Source organism: Macaca nemestrina, chromosome 1 (genome assembly GCF_043159975.1).
Source record: "Macaca nemestrina isolate mMacNem1 chromosome 1, mMacNem.hap1, whole genome shotgun sequence".
Lineage (NCBI taxonomy): Eukaryota > Metazoa > Chordata > Mammalia > Primates > Cercopithecidae > Macaca > Macaca nemestrina.
In genome coordinates this window covers 193,525,490-193,546,347 of record NC_092125.1, presented here as the reverse complement: position 1 = coordinate 193,546,347, position 20,858 = coordinate 193,525,490, and the positions used below count along the sequence as shown (strand labels likewise).

The window sequence follows — 20,858 nt, the reverse complement described above, 5'->3', positions numbered from 1 at the left end:
GACATAGTTTTACCCTAAAGAACCTACAGTAGAGGAGACAAATAGCCTAGAGTTTAAGGCAGGGCATGGTAAATGTCATGAGTAGCAGCTGATATAGTGTGGCTTTCAGAAGTGGAGATATTGATGCAGATTCTAATGGTCAGCAAGTTTCTTAGAAGTGAGGCTATTTGAAGTAGGTAGAAGTTTGACTTGGGGCTGGGGTTTTTCAGGTTGAAGGCTAGGAATAAATAGAGATAAAGTTCACAATGCCTGTTCTGAAACTAATGATTAAATGGATTCTTGTAGATGGGGATAGGAAGGTAGGCCAGGACCAGTTTTTTGAATACTTTTTCCTGAAGCCATCAAGTGATTGTTTCCAGTGGCCTGGAAAGTTTAATTTGGGTAGAGGCCCAAGCTTATTTTAGGAAGATTCAAATCTGATGGCAGAATATAGAATAGAGCAAAGATTGGAGGCAAGGAGACTTCTAGGAGTCTACTGCATTAAGATGACCAAGATAAGCGTGAGATAATGAGGGCCTGCGCCAGAATGAGAGGTCCAAGTAAGTGCAAGAGTCATAATAAAGGATGGATTGAAAGTACAGTCATGCTCCACATAATGACATTTCAGTCAATAATGGACCGAATATGCTACCATAATATTATAATACCATGTTTGTAACCATACTTGTCCTAAGGTTACATATGCTTAGATACACACTTACTCACTATTGTGTTACAGTTGCCTACAGTATTCAGTGTGGTAACATGATAGACAGGTGTTTGTGTAAGTGTACACTATGATGTTTACACAACAAAATCACCTAACAACACACTTACCAAAACATATCCCCATCATCAAATGATGCATGACTGTACTTAGAGATTGATATTATGGGAAGTGAAGGAGAAGGTCAAAGATTGACTCAACAAGCCGGGTGCGGTGGCTCACGCCTGTAATCCCAGCACTTTGAGAGGCTGAGGCAGGTGGATCACCTGAGGTCAGGAGTTTGAGACCAGCCTGGCCAACATGGTGAAACCCCGTCTCTACTAAAAATACAAAAATTAGCCAGGCATGGTGGTGGGCACCTGTAATCCCAGCTACTTGGGAAGCTGAGGCAGGAGAATCACTTGAACCTGGGAGGCAGAGGTTGCAGTGAGCTGAGATTGTGCCATTGCACTCCAGCCTAGGCAACAAGAGTGAAACTTCGTCTCAAAAAAGACTCAACAGTTATTACTTTATTGCTTTTTGGCACATGTACCACTGGTGAGATCATTTTAGGTATATCAACATTTTAAATTTGATTAGTTTTATATCTATTAATGTATATTAGGGGGAAAAATGAAACTAGTGTATCAAACTCATGATTTCATACAAATGTATTGTCACTTAGGATAAGGCTAGTTTTAAAAAGTGGATTGGTTTAAAGAAATAAGTAAATAATTACATGGAGGGTACACAGATGTGGTGGAAGTTTAGGAAGCAGATTTATTCAGCACTTGCTACTGAATGCCTACTATGTACAATGCAGTAAGGGATGCAAAGATGGTGTTAGCCTGGATGGTACAGAGAACATGAAGCTTTTCATTTTTAACAGAAATTTAAAGAAAAAAACTAAAGTTACCTGAAATCCCACCCCTTAGAGATAACTAACATTTTGATGAGTGTGTCCATAATGGCTATTACATTTTAAAAGATAACTGGGAAACCTGGCTGGAATTTTACCCTTCAGAAGACAAATAGAAGAATTGAAACAACCTGTCTCAAAAGCAATTTAAGGCCAGGCACAGTGCCTCATGCCTGTAATCCCAGCATTTTGGGAGGCCAGTGTGAGAGGATTGTTTGAGGCCAGGAGTTTGGGCAACATAGCAAGACCCCTATCTGTACAGAAAATTAAAAAATGCAAAATGTTCAAAAGCAATTTAAGAAAATAATTTTAAATATATATAAGCTGCCCTTTTGTAGAAGACAGCAAGTATTTCCCCAGTAAGTACTAGGGTTATATGAAAGTCTTCCCAGTTGATAAATATGATGGAAAGGATGCAGGCTCCGGAGAGGTGGATTTTACCCACTATTTAGTAGCAAGACATTTTAATTTCTTACCTCCTTTTCTTCATCTCTAAAATGAAGACCTTTCTTCCCATCTGCCCAACTTGGTGTTGTGAGGATCAAATGAGGTAGTGTATGAATTTTGTAAAAAGGAAAATGCTAAGAAAACTAATAGATGGGCAGTACCTATTTTTGTTCTCTTATGTGAAATTAGAGTGGGAAGAAAAGAAAATCGAGGGCTAAGAGTCTCTCATGAATAAGAAAGTCTCCTTTCTGTGGAAAGTGATCCACACTGTTTAAGCTGTAATCATTCCACGTCAGCATATCTTTGAGTGTGACCCTGATGCTGTTCTAAACAGCTTCCTAAATCCAGACATCAAACCAAGAGACGAGAGCATATCCTGAACAATAGAGAATTGGTTGTTTTATAAAATAATGCATAATTCATATTGGAAAGCAGGTGACTGGTGAAAACAGAAGCCTAAGGACCATGTTACTTTGTGTAAAATAAGGCTATTAATACCTGCCTTATAGTAGTGAAGATTAATGAACTGTTTGTAAAATATCTGATACCTACAGTATCTGTACATAGGCAGTTAATAAATGGAAGCTGTTATCACTGTTATTATTAAACAAAAACATTAGCTATATTTTTGCTTATTACTAAAGTAGAAAAGTCGGCCTGGCACAGTGGCTTACCCCTGTAATCCCAGCACTTTGGGAGGCTGAGGCTGGTGGATCACCTTAGGTCAGGAGTTTGAGACCAGCCTGACTAACATGGTGAAACCCCATCTCTACTAAAATTACAAAATTAGCTGGGTGTGATAACACATTTCTGTAGTCCTAGCTACTTGGGAGGCTGAGGCAGGAGAATCTCTTGAACCCGGGAGGCAGAGGTTGCAGTGAGCCAGGATCGTGCCATTCCACTCCAGTCTGGGCAACAAAAGTGAAAGTCTGTCTCAAAAAATAAATAAATAATAAAAGTAAAAATAAAAAAGTTAGAAAACATCAATAACAAAGATAATGATCCAACAAACCATAAACATCTTACTAGATATATTTCTAGTCTTCTAAACTATAATTTTTTTTTTACCATTTTCCTTTTATTGAATATATGGATTGTTTCCAATTTTTTGCTGTTAAAAATGTTTCTGCAGTATTTTTGTATGTAATCCTTCAGTTGTAACTCTTAATTTTCCTTTTAGAGTAGTCTATAAATTGGTGCTTTAGTTTGTTACTCCTTCATGACCATTCCCTGAAGGTACAGGTAAGTGTGTGTCTCTTAGCTCTTTAAGGAACGAGGTTAGTTATGTGATGCGTTTCTCTACTAAATGTACTGTGACCCAAACTCTAAAATTTAAATAGGAAAGAGGTAATAAATGTTAATCATGTATTGCAAATCACTATAATTTATCCCTCTTTCTCATACAAGGGACCTAGCTTCTCTATATGTGGTCATTTTCCTTTAAAAAATGAGGAACTGGTGAAAGAGGGGGAAAGTGGTAGAATATCTAGATTCCAATAAATCTTGTCTGTGTTCTCATGAGGCTGCGTTTTCTCAGCTGTGTGAAACAAAATCTATTCCAAGTTCATCTTTTTTTTTTTTTTTTTTTTTTTACGTAATTTGCTCTTTTCAGTAGCTGAAGCGTATTTCAAAATCTTTAACCTGAACTTTCTGGGATATATGTTCTCTAACTGTTGCAGGGTACTGTATGTGTCCAATGGATCAAACTTGTTTATTATTTTATTCAAATATTTATATCTTTATTAATATTTTATTTGTTTGGTGTTTCCATTATTGATAGGGGTCTGTTACTATCCTTTATTATAGTAGATTTGTCAAGTTTTCTTTGCAATCTTTTTTTTTTTTTTTTTTTTTTTTTTTTTTTTTTGAGACGGAGTCTCGCTCTGTCGCCCAGGCTGGAGTGCAGTGGCCGGATCTCAGCTCACTGCAAGCTCCGCCTCCCGGGTTTACGCCATTCTCCTGCCTCAGCCTCCGGAGTAGCTGGGACTACAGGCGCCCGCCACCGCGCCCGGCTAGTTTTTTGTATTTGTAGTAGAGACGGGGTTTCACGGTGTTAGCCAGGATGGTCTCGATCTCCTGACCTCGTGATCCGCCCGTCTCGGCCTCCCAAAGTGCTGGGATTACAGGCTTGAGCCACCGCGCCCGGCTTTTTTTTTTTTTTGAGACGGAGTCTTGCTCAGTCACCCAGGCTGGAGTGCGGTGGCGCGATCTTGGCTCACTGCAAGCTCCGCCTCCCGGGTTTACACCATTCTGCTGCCTCAGCCTCCCGAGTAGCTGGGACTACAGGCGCCCGCCACTACGCCCGGCTAGTTTTTTTGTATTTTTAGTAGAGACGGGGTTTCACCGTGTTAGCCAGGGTGGTCTCGATCTCCTGACCTCGTGATCTGCCCGTCTTGGCCTCCCAAAGTGCTGGGATTACAGGCGTGAGCCACTGCGCCCGGCCTTCTTTGCAAATCTTATAGTTTTGAAATAATATATTCTGAGGCCAGTGTATAGTTACATGCAAATTAAAAATTAATGTATCCTCCTGGTAAAGTGAAATTTTTATGATTGTGTTGTGGCCTTCCTAAATAATCCTTTTTGCCTTTACGTTGCCTTTAAGTTGGCTGGGCACGGTGGCTCACGCCTGTAATCCCAGCACTTTGGGAGGACGAGGCGGGTGGATCACCTGAGGTCGGGAGTTCGAGACCCACCTGACCAACATGGAGAAATCCCATCTCTACTAAAAATACAAAATTAGCTGGGAGTGGTAGCGCATTCCTGTAATCCTAGCTACTCAGGAGGCTGAGGTAGGAGAATCGCTTGAACCCAGGAGGCAGAGGTTGCAGTGAGCTGAGACTGTGCAATTGCACTCCAGTCTAGGCAACAAGAGCTAAATTCCATCTCAAAAAAAAAAAAAAAGTTGATTTTGTCTGATATTAATACAGGTGTCCCAGCTTTCCTTCGGTTAGTGTTTGTTAGAGGTTATCTTTTTTATTTTTTATTTTATTATTATTATTATTATTTTTTTTTTTGAAACGGAGTCACACTGTCGCCCAGGCTGGAATGCAATGGCATGACCTTGACTCACTGCAACCTCCGCCTCCCGGGTTCAAGTGATTCTCCTGCCTCGGCCTCCCGAGTAGCTGGGATTACAGGTGCCCACCACCAAGCCTGGCTAATTTTTTCTATTTTTGGTAGAGATGGAGTTTCACTATGTTGGCCAGGCTGGTCTCGAACTCCTGCCCTTGTGATCCGCCCACCTCAGCCTCCCAAAGTGCTGGGATTACAGGCATGAGCCACTGCACCCAGCCTCAGAGGTCATCTTTTTACTTAAAAAAAAAAAATTTAGTGATGGCCGGGCACAGTGGCTTATGCCTGTAATCCCAGCACTTTGGGAGGCTGAGGCGGGTGGATCACGAGATCAGGAGATCGAGACCATCCTGGCTAACACGGTGAAACTCCATCTGTACTAAAAATACAACAAATTGAGGCCGGGCGCGGTGGCTCAAGCCTGTAATCCCAGCACTTTGGGAGGCCGAGACGGGCGGATCACGAGGTCAGGAGATCGAGACCATCCTGGCTGACACGGTGAAACCCCGTCTCTACTAAAAAATACAAAAAAAAACTAGCCGGGCGAGGTGGCGGGCGCCTGTAATCCCAGCTACTCGGGAGGCTGAGGCAGGAGAATGGCGTGAACCCGGGAGGTGGAGCTTGCAGTGAGCTGAGATCCGGCCACTGCACTCCAGCCTGGGCGGCAGAGCGAGACTCCGTCTCAAAAAAAAAAAAAAAAAAAAAAAATACAACAAATTAGTCAGGCATGGTGGCAGGCACCTGTAGTCCCAGCTACTCAGGAGGCTGAGGCAGGAGAATGGCGTGAACCTGGGAGGCGGAGCTTGCAGTGAGCTGAGACCGCGCCACTGCACTCCAGCCTGGGCGACACAGTGAGACTCCGTCTCAAAAAAAAAATTTAGATAAAATTCACATAAGATTCACCATCTTAACCATTTTAAAGCGTGTAATTCAGTGGCTTATAGTATATTCAAAAAGTTGTATAACCATCACTAAACCACTATCTAATTCATCCTTTTACTTTTAACCTTGGCCTTTTATTTTCAATGTCTCTTGTATATAGCATGTTAATAGATTTTATTATGGTTGTTTTTAAAGCTATACTGACAGTTACTATCTTTTTATTGACAGGTTTAGTTTATGTATGTTGTGATTACTGACATATTTGGAATTATTTCTGCCATATTATTTTATGCCCTTTGTGTCTCTTTTCTGTCCTTTCTGTTCTCCACCCTTATCTTCTCCTCACCTCAACACAACATATACACCCTCCCACTTTTTTCTAAGAACTGATTGAAGGTTTTTAAAAAATTCTGCTTAGGTCATTATTCATCTTTGGATGTTCTAGTATTACTATTCTTTTAATGATTGCTGCTAAAACTTAAGCATGCCCACATATCTGAAGATCTTAAAATACATGCTATCTTCACTATTTCCGGAACAATCCAGGGTCCTTAAATACTTTGAAACCATTATGCCTTTCATCTTTTATTTTAGTTTTATCCTGTTCATTGTTTATCCCCCAAATTGTCATTTTTTTTTTTTTTTGGTCTTATACAGTTATCATTTAGATTCGTCTATATGCTTATCTGTTTTTCTGCTTAACATTCCTTATTCACCTCACATCTTTTAGAAATCATTTTCCTTCTTTCAGAAGTATATACTTTAGGATTGTCTTTTTCTTTTTTTCTATGAGATGGAATCTCACTCTGTCACCAGGCTGGAGTGCAGTGGCGTGATCTCAATTCACTGCAACCTCTGCCTCCCGGGTTCAAGCGATTCTCCTGCCTCAGCCTCCCAAGTAGCTGGGACTACAGGCACAACTACAGGCACACGCCACCATGCCCAGCTAATTTTTGTACTTAGTAGAAACGGGGTTTCATCATGTTGGCCAAGATGGTCTCGATCTCTTGACCTTATGATCCACCTGCCTCGGCCTCCCAAATTGCTGGCGTTACAGGTGTGAGCCACTGCGCCCCGCCGTGCTTTAGGAATTTCTTTGGAAAATTCTGGTTTTGTTTTTATTTTGCTCTTATTCTTGGATATCAATGCAGAAATGACAGCTCTTTTATATTTAAAGATAATCATTCTGCCAGGTGCTTACACCTGTAATCTCAGTACTTTGGGAGGCCAAGGCTGGAGGGTCACTTGAGCTCAGGAGTTCAAGACTAGCCTGGGGAACATAGCAAGAACTTGTCTCTACTAAAAATAAAAATTAGCAAATTAGCTAGGTGTAGTGGTGTGTGCCTATAGTCCCAGCTATTCAGGAGGCTGAGGTGGGAGGATCTTTTGAGCCCAGGAGATCAAGGCTGCAGTGAGCTATGATCGTACCACTGCACTCCAGCTTGGGCAACAGAACGAGACCCTGCCTCAAAAATAAATAAATAAATAAATAAATAAATAAGATAAAGATAGTGTTCTATTGTGTTCTGGAATTTTTTTTTTTTTTTTTTTTTTTTTTTTTTTTTTTTTTTGATACGGAGTTTCATTCTTGTCCCCCAGGCTGGAGTGCAATGGCGCTATCTCGGCTCACCGCAACCTTCGCCTCCCAGGTTCAAGGGATTCTCCTGCCTCAGCCTCCTGAGTAGCTGTGATTACAGGCGCCCGCCACCACGCCCAGCTAATTTTTGTATTTTTAGTAGGGACGGGGTTTCACCATGTTGGCCAGGCTGGTCTTGAACTCGTGACCTCAGGTGATCCACCTGCCTTGGCCTCCCAAAGTGCTGGGATTACAGGTGTGAGCCACCGGGCCGGGCCCATGTTCTGGATTTCTTTGTTGTTCCTGTTGAAAACATCTGGCTCTGAGCTTATTGTCTTCTTTTTTTATTATTATTATTTTTTTACATTTACAAATTAGGATGCATTTTTTTTCCCTTTTTTTGTGAGACAGTCTTGCTCTTGTTACCAGGCTGGAGTGCAATGGCACAATCATAGATCACTGTAGCCTTGAACTCCTGGGTTCAAGCCATCCTCCCATCTCAGCCTCTCAAGTAGCTGGGACTATAGGCGCACACCACTATGCCTGGCTAATTTTTTAAAATTTTTTTTGTAGAAACAGGGTCTCATTATGTTGCCCAGGCTGGTCCATGACTTTTTGTTTCTTTTTTTTTTTTTTTTTTTTTTGAGACGGAGTCTCGCTCTGTCGCCCAGGCTGGAGTGCAGTGGCGCGATCTCGGCTCACTGCAAGCTCCGCCTCCCGGGTTCACGCCATTCTCCTGCCTCAGCCTCCCGAGTAGCTGGGACTACAGGCGCCCACAACCGCGCCCGGCTAATTTTTTTTTTTGTATTTTTAGTAGAGACGGGGTTTCACCGTGGTCTCGATCTCCTGACCTTGTGATCCGCCCGCCTCGGCCTCCCAAAGCGCTGGGATTACAGGCGTGAGCCACCGCGCCCGGCCGACTTTTTGTTTCTTAATTTATTCCTTTATTTTGGTAGAAAACATCCTCTAGTACCTTCCTGAGAAAGATTACATCGGTAAAGTTTTAAGTTTGTATGCTTAAAATGCCTTCATTTTTCTGTCATACTGGCTTGCTACTTAGACTGGGTATAGAGTTCTAGATTGGAAATACTTCTCCTTCAGGATTGTGAAGGCATGGTTTCATTGCCTGCTTGATTCCAACACTGCTGATGAAGTATCTGAAGTCATTCAGATTACTGATCCTGGCCAGGCATGGTGGCTCACGCCTGTAATCCCAGCACTTTGGGAGGCCAAGGCAGGCGGATAACTTGAGGCCAGGAGTTCGAGACCAGCCTGGCCAACATGATGAAACCCCCGTCTCTACAAAAAATATAAAAATTACCTGGGCATGATAGCTCACGCCTGTGATCCCAGTACTCGAGAGTCTGAGGCACAAGAATTGCTTGAACCTGGGAGGTGGAGGTTGCCGTGAACTGAGATCCTGTCACTGTATTCCAGCCTGGGTGGCAGAGTGAGACCCTGTCTTAGAAAAAAAAAAAAAGGCCAGGCGCGGTGGCTCAAGCCTGTAATCCCACCACTTTTGGGAGGCCAAGACGGGTGGATCACGAGGTCAGGAGATCGAGACCATCCTGGCTAACACGGTGAAACCCCGTCTCTACTAAAAAATACAAAAAACCAGCCGGGCGAGGTGGCAGGCGCCTGTAGTCCCAGATACTCAGGAGGCTGAGGCAGGAGAATGGCGTCAACCCAGGAAGCGGAGCTTGCAGTGAGCTGAGATCCGGCCACTGCACTTCAGCCTGGGCGACAGAACGAGAGTCCGTCTCAAAAAAAAAAAAAAAAAAAAAAAATTGCTGATCCTTTTGTTACTTTTTTTTTTTTTTTTTTTTGCTTTTCTGGAAGTTTGTTAGATCTTTCTCTGTTTCACTGTTCTAAAATTTCACATACCCTAATGGGGATCTGTTTTCTTCCACCGTGTTATATGCATCACACTGTTTTCATCCACTGTGATGTATGCATTAGGCTCTTTTATTCTGGAAATCGAGGTCTTGTGGTTATAAGAATTTTCTGGAATTATTTTGTTGATTTTTCTCCTCTCCATTTTTAAAATTCTGTCTTTTCAGGGCTCCTCTTACTCGAGTGCTGGATTTCTTATACTGAACTCTCCTATCTTTTTAACCGTCTTTTCCATTTTAAATATATCTCTTTCTACTTTCTAGAATTCCCTCATCATCTTCCAATTCTTTTTTTTTCTTTCTTTCTTTTTTTTTTTTTTTTTTGAGACGGACTCTTGCTCTGTCGCCCAGGCTGGAGTGCAGTGGCACAATCTTGGCTCACTGCAAGCTCCGCCTCCTGGGTTCATGCCATTCTCCTGCCTCAGCCTCCCGTGTAGCTGGGACTACAGGCACCCGCCACCGCACCCGGCGAATTTTTTGTATTTTTAGTAGAGAGGGGGTCTCACCATGTTAGCCAGGATGGTCTCGATCTCCTGACCTTGTGATCCTCCCATCTCGGCCTCCCAAAGTGCTGGGATTACAGGCGTGAGCCACTGCGCCTGGCCTCATCTTCCAATTCTTTTATTGAACTTACTTTTTTGTTGTTGTTGTTGAGATGGAGTCTTGCCCTCTCACCCAGGCTGTAGTGTAATGGCACAATCTCAGCTAACTGCAACCTCTGCCTCCCGGGTTTAAGCAATTCTCCTGCCTCAGCCTCCTGAGTAGCTGTGATTACAGGTGCGCACCACTACGCCCAGCTAATTTTTTTTATTTTTTATTTTTGTATCTTTAGTAGAAACGGGGTTTCACCATGTTGGCCAGGCTGGTCTCGAACTCCTGATCTTGTGATACACCTGCCTCAGCCTCCCAGAGTGCTGGGATTGCAGGCGTGAGTCACCATGCCCGGCCTTCAACTTGGATTTCTAAGAATTTTTTTATCTGCATTTTCCATGTTACAGCACTTTGTTATTTTTTCTTAGGTACAGTATCTTAATTTTCTAAACTTTCTCTTTATATAATTTGTTTATTTCATGTTGCTTTTTTTCTGGATCAGATCTTCCATGTTAACAACTTACCTCATATGTCTGGTAAATCCTTGGTTATTTGCTCCTTAGTAAGAGAATGGGACTAGGCCGGGCACAGTGGCTCATGCCTGTAATCCCAGCACTTTGGAAGGCTGAGGCGGGTGGATCCCCTGCGATCAGGAGTTCGAGACCAGACTGGCTCACATGGTGAAACCCCGTCTCTACTAAAAATACAAAAATTAGGCAGGCGTGGTGGCGCATGCCTGTAGTCCCAGCTACTCAGGAGGCTGAAGCACGAGAATCACTTGAACCCAGGAGGCGGAGGTTGCAGTGAACTGAGATCGTGCCATTGTACTCCAGCTTGGGCAACAAGAGTGAAACTCCGTCTCAAAAAAAAAAAAAAAAAAGAAATAACTATTGTTAACATTTGTATATACTTTGTCTACTTTTTATATTTGTATATTTTTATATACACATTCACATTGTTTCATAATTAGAATCATACCATATATTTTTAGTTTGTGTCTTTCTTCACCTAATCATTTTCCAATGTCAGTACATAATCCTTTTTTTTTTTTTTTTTTTTTTTTTGAGATGGAGTCTCGCTCTGCCGGCCAGGCTGGAGTGCAATGGCTGGATCTCAGCTCACTGCAAGCTCCGCCTCCCGGGTCCACGCCATTCTCCTGCCTCAGCCTCCCGAGTAGTTGGGACTACAGGCGCCCGCCACCTCGCCCGGCTAATTTTTTGTATTTTTAGTAGAGACGGGGTTTCACCGTGTTAGCCAGGATGGTCTCGATCTCCTGACCTCGTGATCCGCCCGTCTCGGCCTCCCAAAGTGCTGGGATTACAGGCTTGAGCCACCGCGCCCGGCCAATCCTTTTTTTTTTTTCTTTTTTTGAGATGGAGCCTCACTTTTTCGCCCAGGTTGGAGTACAGTGGCGTGATCTTGGCTCACTACAGACTATGCCTCCCAGTTTCAAGCAAATCTCACGCCTCAGCCTCCTGAGTAGCTGGGATTACAGGCATGCACCACCACACATGGCTATTATTATTATTATTATTTGAGATGGAGTCTTGCTCTGTCGCCTAGGCTGGAGTGCAGTGGCGCGATCTCGGCTCACTGCAACCTCCACCTCCCAGGTTCAAGCAATTCTGCCTCAGCCTCCAGAGCAGCTGCGATTATAGGCACCTGCCCCCATACCCGGCTAATTTTTTGTATTTTAGTAGAGACAAGGTTTCACCATGTTGGTCAGTCTGGTCTTGAACTCCTGACCTCGTGATCCGCCCACCCTGACCTCTCAAAGTGCTGGGATTGCAGGCATGAGCCACCACGCCCAGCAACATTTTGTATTTTTAGTAGAGATGGGATTTTGCTATGTTGGCCAGGCCAGTCTAGAACTCCTGGCCTCAAGTTATCTGCCTGCCTCGGTCTCCCAAAGTGTTGGGACTGCAGGCGTGAGCCACTGTAATTGGCCCTAATCTTTGAAAACAAAATTTCTAATGGTTTCATAATACAGTGTGACTATCATATAACTTTATCATGATTTATTTAACTATTGTCCCATTGATAAAGATTTCTATTTCTTCCAGTTTTTTTTTTTCCCTAATCTAAGTTAGTCTAGACTGTAAGCTTTATGTAGTCTGGAAATGTCCATCTTGTTCGTCATTCTGTCTTCAGTGCTTAGCCCACTGTCTCATGTGGAGCAGTGGTTCAGGGAATGTTTTGTTAAGACAACAGTTTTGAACAAAACTGATTATTTCTTTAAGTTAAAATCTATGAAGGGCTATTACTGGGTTAAAAGATAAAACTTTTTAAAAGTTCTCAATAATTTATTTTTCTTTTTTTTTTTTTTTTTCAGAATAAGAAACAAGGATGTAAAAATGAGGAGGTACTTGCTGTACTAGGCCATGAACTGGGGCACTGGAAGTTGGGACATACAGTCAAAAATATCATTATTAGCCAGGTAAGTGTGGAGTGACAATTATTTTTTTATGGCATGGTAGTCAAATTAGAACTATGGCAGGCATGAGAGGTCATATAAGAGAGGTCAAGACAGACACCACAGCCAGGCTACCTGGTTTCCCATCACAGCTCCCTGACTTACTACCGGTGTGACCTCAGCCAAGTTCCTTAACCTCTGCCTCTGTCTCCTCATTGAATGATAATACCTCATAGGACTGTTTAAGAATTAAGTGAGTTAGCCGGGCGCGGTGTCTTAAGCCTGTAATCCCAGCACTTTGGGAGGCCGAGACGGGCGGATCACGAGGTCAGGAGATCGAGACCATCCTGGCTAACACGGTGAAACCCCGTCTCTACTAAAAAAAAATACAAAAAAAAACTAGCCGGGCGAGGTGGCGGGCGCCTGTAGTCCCGGCTACTCGGGAGGCTGAGGCAGGAGAATGGCGGGAACCCGGGAGGCGGAGCTTGCAGTGAGCTGAGATCCGGCCACAGCACTCCAGCCTGGGTGACAGAGCGAGACTCCGTCTCAAAAAAAAAAAAAAAAAAAAAAAAAAAAAGAATTAAGTGAGTTAATACATGTAAAGATTTTAGACTAGCACCTGGAATGTGGTGAGCACTATATAAATTATTATTATCACCACCATCACCTCCAGAGTAAGAACTTGGAAGATCAAAAGGAACAAGCCTAGATAAGTTGGACATTAAAATGCTTTTTTAAAATTAAATTAAAAATTTTTTTTGAGACGGAGTCTTGCTCTGTCACCCAGGCTGGAGTGCAGTGATGTGATCTCGGCTCACTGCAACCTCTCCCTCTCAGGTTCACGTGATTCTCCTATCTCAGCCTCCTGAGTAGCTGGGACTACAAGCACCCACCACCATCCCTGGCTAATTTTTGTATTTTTAGTAGACACGGGGTTTCACCATGTTGGCCAGGCTGGTCTCGAACTCCTGCCCTCAGGTGATGCACCCGCCTCGGCCTCCCAAAGTGCTGGGATTATAGGCGTGAACCACTGTGCCCACCCTAAAATGCTTTTTTTTTTTGAGATGGAGTTTCGCTCTTGTTGTCCAAGCTGGAGTGCAATGGCGCGATCTCAGCTCACTGCAGCCTCTGCCTCCCAGGTTCAAGCAATTCCCCTGCCTCAGCCTCCTGAGTAGCTGGGATTACAGGCACGCACCACCACACCGGACTAATTTTTTTTTTTTTTTGTATTTTTAGTAGAAACGCGGTTTCTCCACATGAGCCAGGCTGGTCTCGAACTCCTGACCTCAGCTGATCTGCCCGCCTCAGCCTCCCAAAGTGCTGGGATTACAGGCGTGAGCCACCACGCCCAGTCTAAAACATTTTTTTCATTTAAAAGTTATTATTGCCAGGCGTGGTGGCTCACGCCTGTAATCCCAGCACTTTGGGAGGCCAAGATGGTGGATCACTTGAGGTGAGGAGGTCGAGGCCAGCCTGGCCAACATGGTGAAGCCCCATCTCTACTAAGAATACAAAAATTAGCCAGGCGTGGTGGCACACCTGTAATCCCAGCTACTCGGGAGGCTGAGGCAGAATTGCTTCAACCCAGGAGGCAGAGGTTGCAGTGAGCTGAGATCATCCCAGTGCACTCCAGCCTGGGTGACAGAGCGAGACTCCTTCTCAAAAAAAAAAAAAAAAAAAAAAAGTTGTATATTCATTGGAAATTGCAGAAAATACAAAAAGAAAGCAATTCCAATAATGTTCCTCCTCTGGGTTCCAGAACCTCTAAACCAACAGATGTTTAGACTTTGGGTGAAAAAGCACTATATCATGTTGACTAGTTCTGAGCATATGTGGCCTTAACTGAATCTTCAGTGGGTTTTCAGACCTTTAAAAAGGCTGGCTGAGCCAGGCATAGTGGCTCATGCCTGTAATCCCAATACTTTGGAAGGTTGATGAGGGAGGATCACTTGAGGCCAGGAGTTTGAGACCAGCCTAGGCAACATAGCAAGACCCCTTCTCTCCAAAAGGTTAAAAAATTAGCTGGGCTTGGTGGTATGCACCTGTAGTCCCAGCTACTTGGGAGCCTGGGATGAGAGGATGGCTTGAGTCCGGGAGATCAAGGCTGTAGTGAGCCATGATCACACCACTGCACTTCCAGCCTGGGTGACAAGGAGACCCTCTCTCTAAAAAAAATTAAAATAAAAAGGCCAGCTGGTTCTGGGTGATGAGTTACAAGGGAAGACTTGTGAACTCCTGTGGGCACTTTCCTGTATCTTTAGGTATAGAAATGCATTCCTTGGCTTGAAGCTGTGTTGTGTGGATACATGGCACTGAGTAAGACTAAATAAATCCAGGTCCAAATTCAATTGAATTTTCAGTCTAATAAGGAAAATCACTGCCCCTTCCATGAGGGAAGGGTTCCAATGGAATCAGCCTACCACAAGGTGGTTGGCTGGTCCCTGAGATGTGGTACCTTATCCAGACTGGGACTGATTGCTTCTCCGGACAGACTGGACATATGGCAGGTGCCAGTGAGGAGGGTGTCTGTGTTGACTAATACGTTAACTCCATCTTTGTCACTGTGGCCACTCTATTCATAAGTCCCTTGACTAAGTCATGGAGTGGCTACAGAGAAAGGCTAGCTGACCTTCACAGAGCAGGTGTCTTCCCCAGTTGACCAGGAGCCTCCTTGACTGTGGGACTCTTTCGGTGAACATTAACATTAGGCCACCTATAATCAAACTCTGCAGTAATTTTGGAAGTTTTGTCACATACCTCTTTGCCAAATCTCCTTGTTAGCCATCCTCTACTTTTTTCCAAGGCCCTAATTATCCAGCCGAACCATTTTTTTTCCCACTGCCAATGAATTAGGATATATATCCTTGCCTCAGGCTCTCTCTCCTCCCAGGCTGAGTGGACAGTGAGATATACACCTTAAAGTTCCCCTCACCGAGAGTATATCCCTTCACCGCCACCTTCCAAGACCATCCCTGAGTGGCTCTGTAATGCCACAGCAGTCCACATTCATCTGGTGCCAGCATATTGTGTTAAGTTATTTGTAAAATAGGCTCTGATTTTTTTCCTGTTCAACTAATTGATTATAGGAAATGGCTTATGAGTAAGGGTTGGTTGAGGGTTGTTGGTGGCAGGAGTTGGTGTACTAGAGTATGAGCCACCTGCTTATTTAACTTACTGGTGCCTTCATAACTTGCTTCATTTCCACTCTTTTTTTTTTTTTTTTTTTTTTTTGAGAAGGAGTCTCACGCTGTTGCCCAGGCTGGAGTGCAGTGGCGCGATCTCGGCTCACTGCAAGCTCCGCCTCCCGGGTTCCCGCCATTCTCCTGCCTCAGCCTCCTGAGTAGCTGGGACTACAGGCACCCACCACCGCGCCCGGCTAATTTTTTGTATTTTTAGTAGAGACGGGGTTTCACTGTGGTCTCGATCTCCTGACCTTGTGATCCGCCCGCCTCGGCCTCCCAAAGTGCTGGGATTACAGGCTTGAGCCACCGCGCCCGGCCATTTCCACTCTTATATCTATCACTTATGCTTGATGATGAAGTGTTTCTGGGCATACCAGTTTCCTGGCTAGGCAGATTAACATAGCATCCAGTTCAGGAGGAATAGTTCAGGTTGCAGGATCATGGTATCCCATGACCAGGAATTCAGTCTGTAGTAGGGCCCAGTAGCAAACCAAAAGTTATTTTTCAAAAGGACAATGGTTACTTGACAAAAGTGGATGCATAGATGATAAGTGTAGGAGACTTCACTGAGTTTTCTGTTGGAGCTTGTCATATGGATCCACTGAGTGATAAGGATGAGGGCGAAGCTGCTTGTCCTTTGTCCTGGAGCAGCTGGTGAGCCTTCTTACGCTCCGAGCCCCATTCTAAGCTGACAGCTTCTTGGGTTGTCTCGTAAATGGTTTGGAGCAACCACTTAAATAAGGTCCATGTGGCCTCCAAGATCCTAATTTGCTACAGAAAAAGAATGTTGTGTGTTCTCCAACCTTACTCGAAGAGGTTGTATTTTGGTATAGATTTTTTATTTTTTTCCCCACTCATTTATTGTTCAAGATGGATCTACTTTCTCCCCTGACCTTTCTAACTATTTGGTACAGCTCCAGTGGGCCTAGAGAGGATTCAAGGGAAGCCTGTTGCTTTGGAGCCTCCACTTCAAAGTCAGGTGGGAGACGTTGTATCTGATTACAGTCTTATAAAACAAGGCCAGAGTCCATTCTAGCACTTCACCCTTTACAGAGAGAAAATATCCCATTGCTATTGACCACTTCAAACCCTCAATGATAGGAGGCTCCACTGAAGCTTGCCCTTATAGAAAATGATACAGTTTATACATTTGGGAACATTTTGTTTTACTTTTGAAATAAAAGTGAAACTGAAAACTACTGGCGGGGCAGGATGGCTCATGCCTATAATCCCAGCACTTTGGGAGGCTGAGGTGGGCGGATCACCTGAGGTCAGGAGTTCAAGACCAGCCTGGCCAAAATGGTGAAATCTCGTTTCTACTAAAAATATAGAAAAATTAGCTGAGCATGGTGGCAGGCTCCTGTAATCCCAGCTACTTGGGAGGCTGAGACTGGAGAATCGCTCAAACCCAGGAGGCAGTGGTTGCAATAAGCAGAGATTGTGCCACTGTAATCCAGCCTGGGCAACAGAGTGAGACTCCGTCTCAAAAAAATAAAAATAAGTAAAAACTACTTAAATAATTTGTTCTGTGATCACACTGATACCTTTCTTAAGATCACACTATGATTTCTTTTTTGTTGTCGTTTTTTTGAGACGGAGTCTCGCTCTGTTGCCCAGGCTGGAGTGCAGTGGCACGATCTCAGCTCACTGCAAGCTCTGCCTCCCGGGTTCAAGCCATTCTCCAGCCTCAGCCTCCCGAGTAGCTGGGACTACAGGCGCCCGCCACCATGCCCAGCTAATTTGTTTGTATTTTTAGTAGAGACAGGGTTTCACCGTGTTAGCCAGGGTGGTCTCGATCTCCTGACCTTGTGATCCACTGTGCCCGACCACACTTTGATTTCTTATACTTTATGGATGCTACTGATCCCATAGTGAAATCAGCTTGGTAATAACTTAGAAATTTCATGTCCTTCTTTCTAGATGAATTCTTTCCTGTGTTTTTTTTTATTTGCTGTATTAATTGGTCGAAAGGAGCTTTTTGCTGCATTTGGTTTTTATGATAGCCAACCCACTCTAATTGGACTATTGATCATCTTCCAGTTTATTTTTTCACCTTACAATGAGGTAATGTATGATCTTTAAAATTATCACACATACGCTCTTACCTGCTTCAAATCTAGAGCTTTCAGGATAGTGGAAAAGGAAATAGAACAGTACAGTTTTAACAAATAGATGAAACAAAGTCTTTTAGTCCCTGGATTTACTGGTCAGTATGACAAAGTAGCAGAAAAATTCAAGCCCAAATAAATAAACGCTTGCATACTCTTAGGAAAATGTAAGTAGAAAATTAGACTTCAGTGGTGAACACCTAAAAGGACTCGGTAGAATGTTGTGTCCTAGGCCACATATTCACCAGTGCTTGGGTAAAAATCTTATGTGTGTGAGGGGACAAAGCAAACACTAATTGAGTCTGTGTACGGCTCAGTAGGGAGGCTTAGTGACTGTTCCTCTGCTCCATGACCACCTGCCTCCATATAGCCTGAGGGATCCACCCAAACCCACAGAATCAAAATCAGGTATTTTGTGGTAAATGAAACTTAAGAACATTGCTCTGTGTTAGCTCATTAGGGGTATTCCGTGTGAGTGATAATACATAGGTTAATGAGACTATATAACAAACCTGACAGTGGCAACATTTCATCATGTTTGGTAAGGCTTCCAAATTACACTACGAAATAATATCGAAGATCTTGAGGTATCTCCATTCGGAAGAATTCTTTCTTGGGATAGATTGCAGAGTTAAGTTAAGATGAGCTAAATGAATCATATTTTTCTATTATGTATGGTAGAGACCCCAAGAAAGAAAAATGGAGGGGCATAGATCATATTCATATAACATTTTCTGCATAAACAAAATAAATTTGGCAGAGGACTGAGATGTATTATCTTTAAACTCTTTTTTTTTTTTTAAGATGGAGTCTCACTCTGTCTTCCAGGCTGGAGTGCGGGGGTGTCATCTTGGCTCACTGCAACCTCCCTCTCCCAGGTTCAAGCAATTCTCCTGCCTCAGCCTCCCGAATAGCTGGGATTCCAGGCGCCCATCACCACGCCTGGCTAATTTTAGTATTTTTACTAGAAACGGGGTTTCACCATATTGGCCAGGTTGGTCTCGAACTCCTGACATCAGGTGATCCGCCTGTCTCAGCTTCCCAAAGTGCTGAGATTACAGGTGTGAGCCACCTCACCCGGCCTGAGCATGACTTTTGAGTCTCATGTCAGCACTCAAAAGTTTCAGATTTTGGAACATTTCAGATTTCAAGTTTTCGGTTAGGGATGTTTGACTTGTATATGTGTTTCTGGCCTGTTTGCTTGGGGGAAAATAAGGCTCAATTTATAATTTCCTCACCCTAGGTCCCCTAAATATTAGTGATCTTTCTTTTGTCCTGCCATTCCTCTTATCCCAAGCCAAACTTCCTCTACAGTCTCAGCTCATGGAACCTTCAGTAACAACAAAGAGGTAGACAGTGGCTAAAACCCTTTCATTTACTTTTTCAGGTTCTTTCTTTTTGCCTAACAGTCCTAAGCCGCAGATTTGAGTTTCAAGCTGATGCATTTGCCAAGAAACTTGGGAAGGCTAAAGACTTATATTCTGCTTTAATCAAACTTAACAAAGATAACTTGGGATTCCCTGTTTCTGACTGGTTGTTCTCAATGTGGCATTATTCTCATCCTCCACTGCTAGAGAGACTTCAAGCTTTGAAAAGTATGAAGCAACACTGAGATGCCCAGGGTCTGTGACTGAAGACATTCTGATTATTTCTGTCCTGGTAGCATGTTCCAGCTCTTGATGTTTTTAAACTTTTTTTTAAAAGAAAAATTAAGTACAGAAAAGCCCAGATTTAAATACGTTTAATATGTCATTTCAAAAATGATTTTAATAATTCATTTCTTAAAGAAAACACCGAATGAATTTTGAAGCTTAATGTTTTTAAAGGCATAGTTTTATCTTTGACATCTAATTTACCATCAAGTTGTAAAATTGTTTGGAAAAATACAGAACTTGTTTTATTTATATACTTACATGGAAACTGCATGTGAGGTGTTTGAGGGCATATGTTTGAAAGAGGGAGCACCACCTTGGGAATCCTTTCTGTGAGGCGGAAACCGTGGTCCTGAATCGTTGTGCTCATACCTAAGTTGAAATCTGGTCTTACTTTCATGCTGTTATGATTTCATCTGGTGAATCAGTGTTTTAAATAAGAAAGGTAATAGTTGGTAAGGCCAATATTATTTAAATGAAAGTAGTTAGAAAAATGCTCTCCTACCAAATTTTAAATTTCTCTCTTCCCTTTCTTGCTACACACTGATCAAGAGTTTTTCATAGTGCTTTGAAGTTAGAAATTATGTATAGGATATTTTAAATCATTGAGTTTTGTGTTTTGTTTGTTTTCATTTTTTGGAAAATCTCTGTCTTTATCTTTTTTCCCCACATGGTAAATATGATCCCATTGGGAGTAAATTGTAGCTTTTTCTCATTCATGCAGTAAATAATACATCCTTTCACTTAGCAGAGATGGCCATATTACACGTTTTGCTATGTTAAAAGTGGCAGAACATGAAAGACAAAAATAACATTTTTTAAGCGACATAAGAGTGAAATGAATCTCTATGACATTTCGGGAAAAAATATAGTTTTCTATCTCTTTCAAGGGCAGAAGAGTTTTCATTTTTATTTTTGTAATTTTATCTGTAAGTCATAAGTACTGCTTAATCAGGCCTGATTCTACTTTTGAAAATTACAGTTCTGGAAATGCAGATAGTGTTTACTTTGAAAACAAATGTCATGAAAGATTTCCAGTTTTTAAAGCTGTATGTTTCACTGCTTCATATCTCTGTCCACTTTCTGAATGAGAACTTAGTTTGTGCCTAGAGCTGTCACTCACTGATAATGCTTACCTTCTGGGCATTTATTCCAAAGTGGGATCGACTGTGCGCCTTTGGTATCTGACCATAAAGTCTTTTGTTCCACTGACATTTGGGTGATGTCTTCACATGGAAATATAATAAAAGTGAAAATCTAGTTTAGTACTGCATTATTTATTTTCCTGAGGCTAAAGAGGAGCAGTCCTTTGCCTTTTATTCAGCATCCTTTATCTGTGACTTCATGCTCTGATAACTGCCTTTCCTTCCTTCTGTGCCTTTGAATACAAATTTCAGTTCTGCAAAAGTTAAACATTAAACATTGCCAATGCAAATGTA

General features: G+C 42.7%; 1 protein-coding gene across 2 annotated transcripts in view; it reads left to right on the top strand.

The window, feature by feature from the left end:
• The window catches only part of LOC105494803 (zinc metallopeptidase STE24), a 47,988-nt gene extending 27,130 nt beyond the window's left edge, over positions 1 to 20,858 (top strand). The window contains exons 8-10 of one of the 2 annotated variants that reach the window (XM_011763640.2): positions 12,397 to 12,501; positions 17,580 to 17,723; positions 19,155 to 20,858. In XM_011763640.2, coding sequence (XP_011761942.1) covers positions 12,397 to 12,501; positions 17,580 to 17,723; positions 19,155 to 19,379 — 474 coding nt within the window. In that variant the 3' untranslated portion in view covers positions 19,380 to 20,858. The remainder of the gene's footprint in view (positions 1 to 12,396; positions 12,502 to 17,579; positions 17,724 to 19,154) is intronic. The other variant, XM_071095425.1, reaches the window with a different exon arrangement.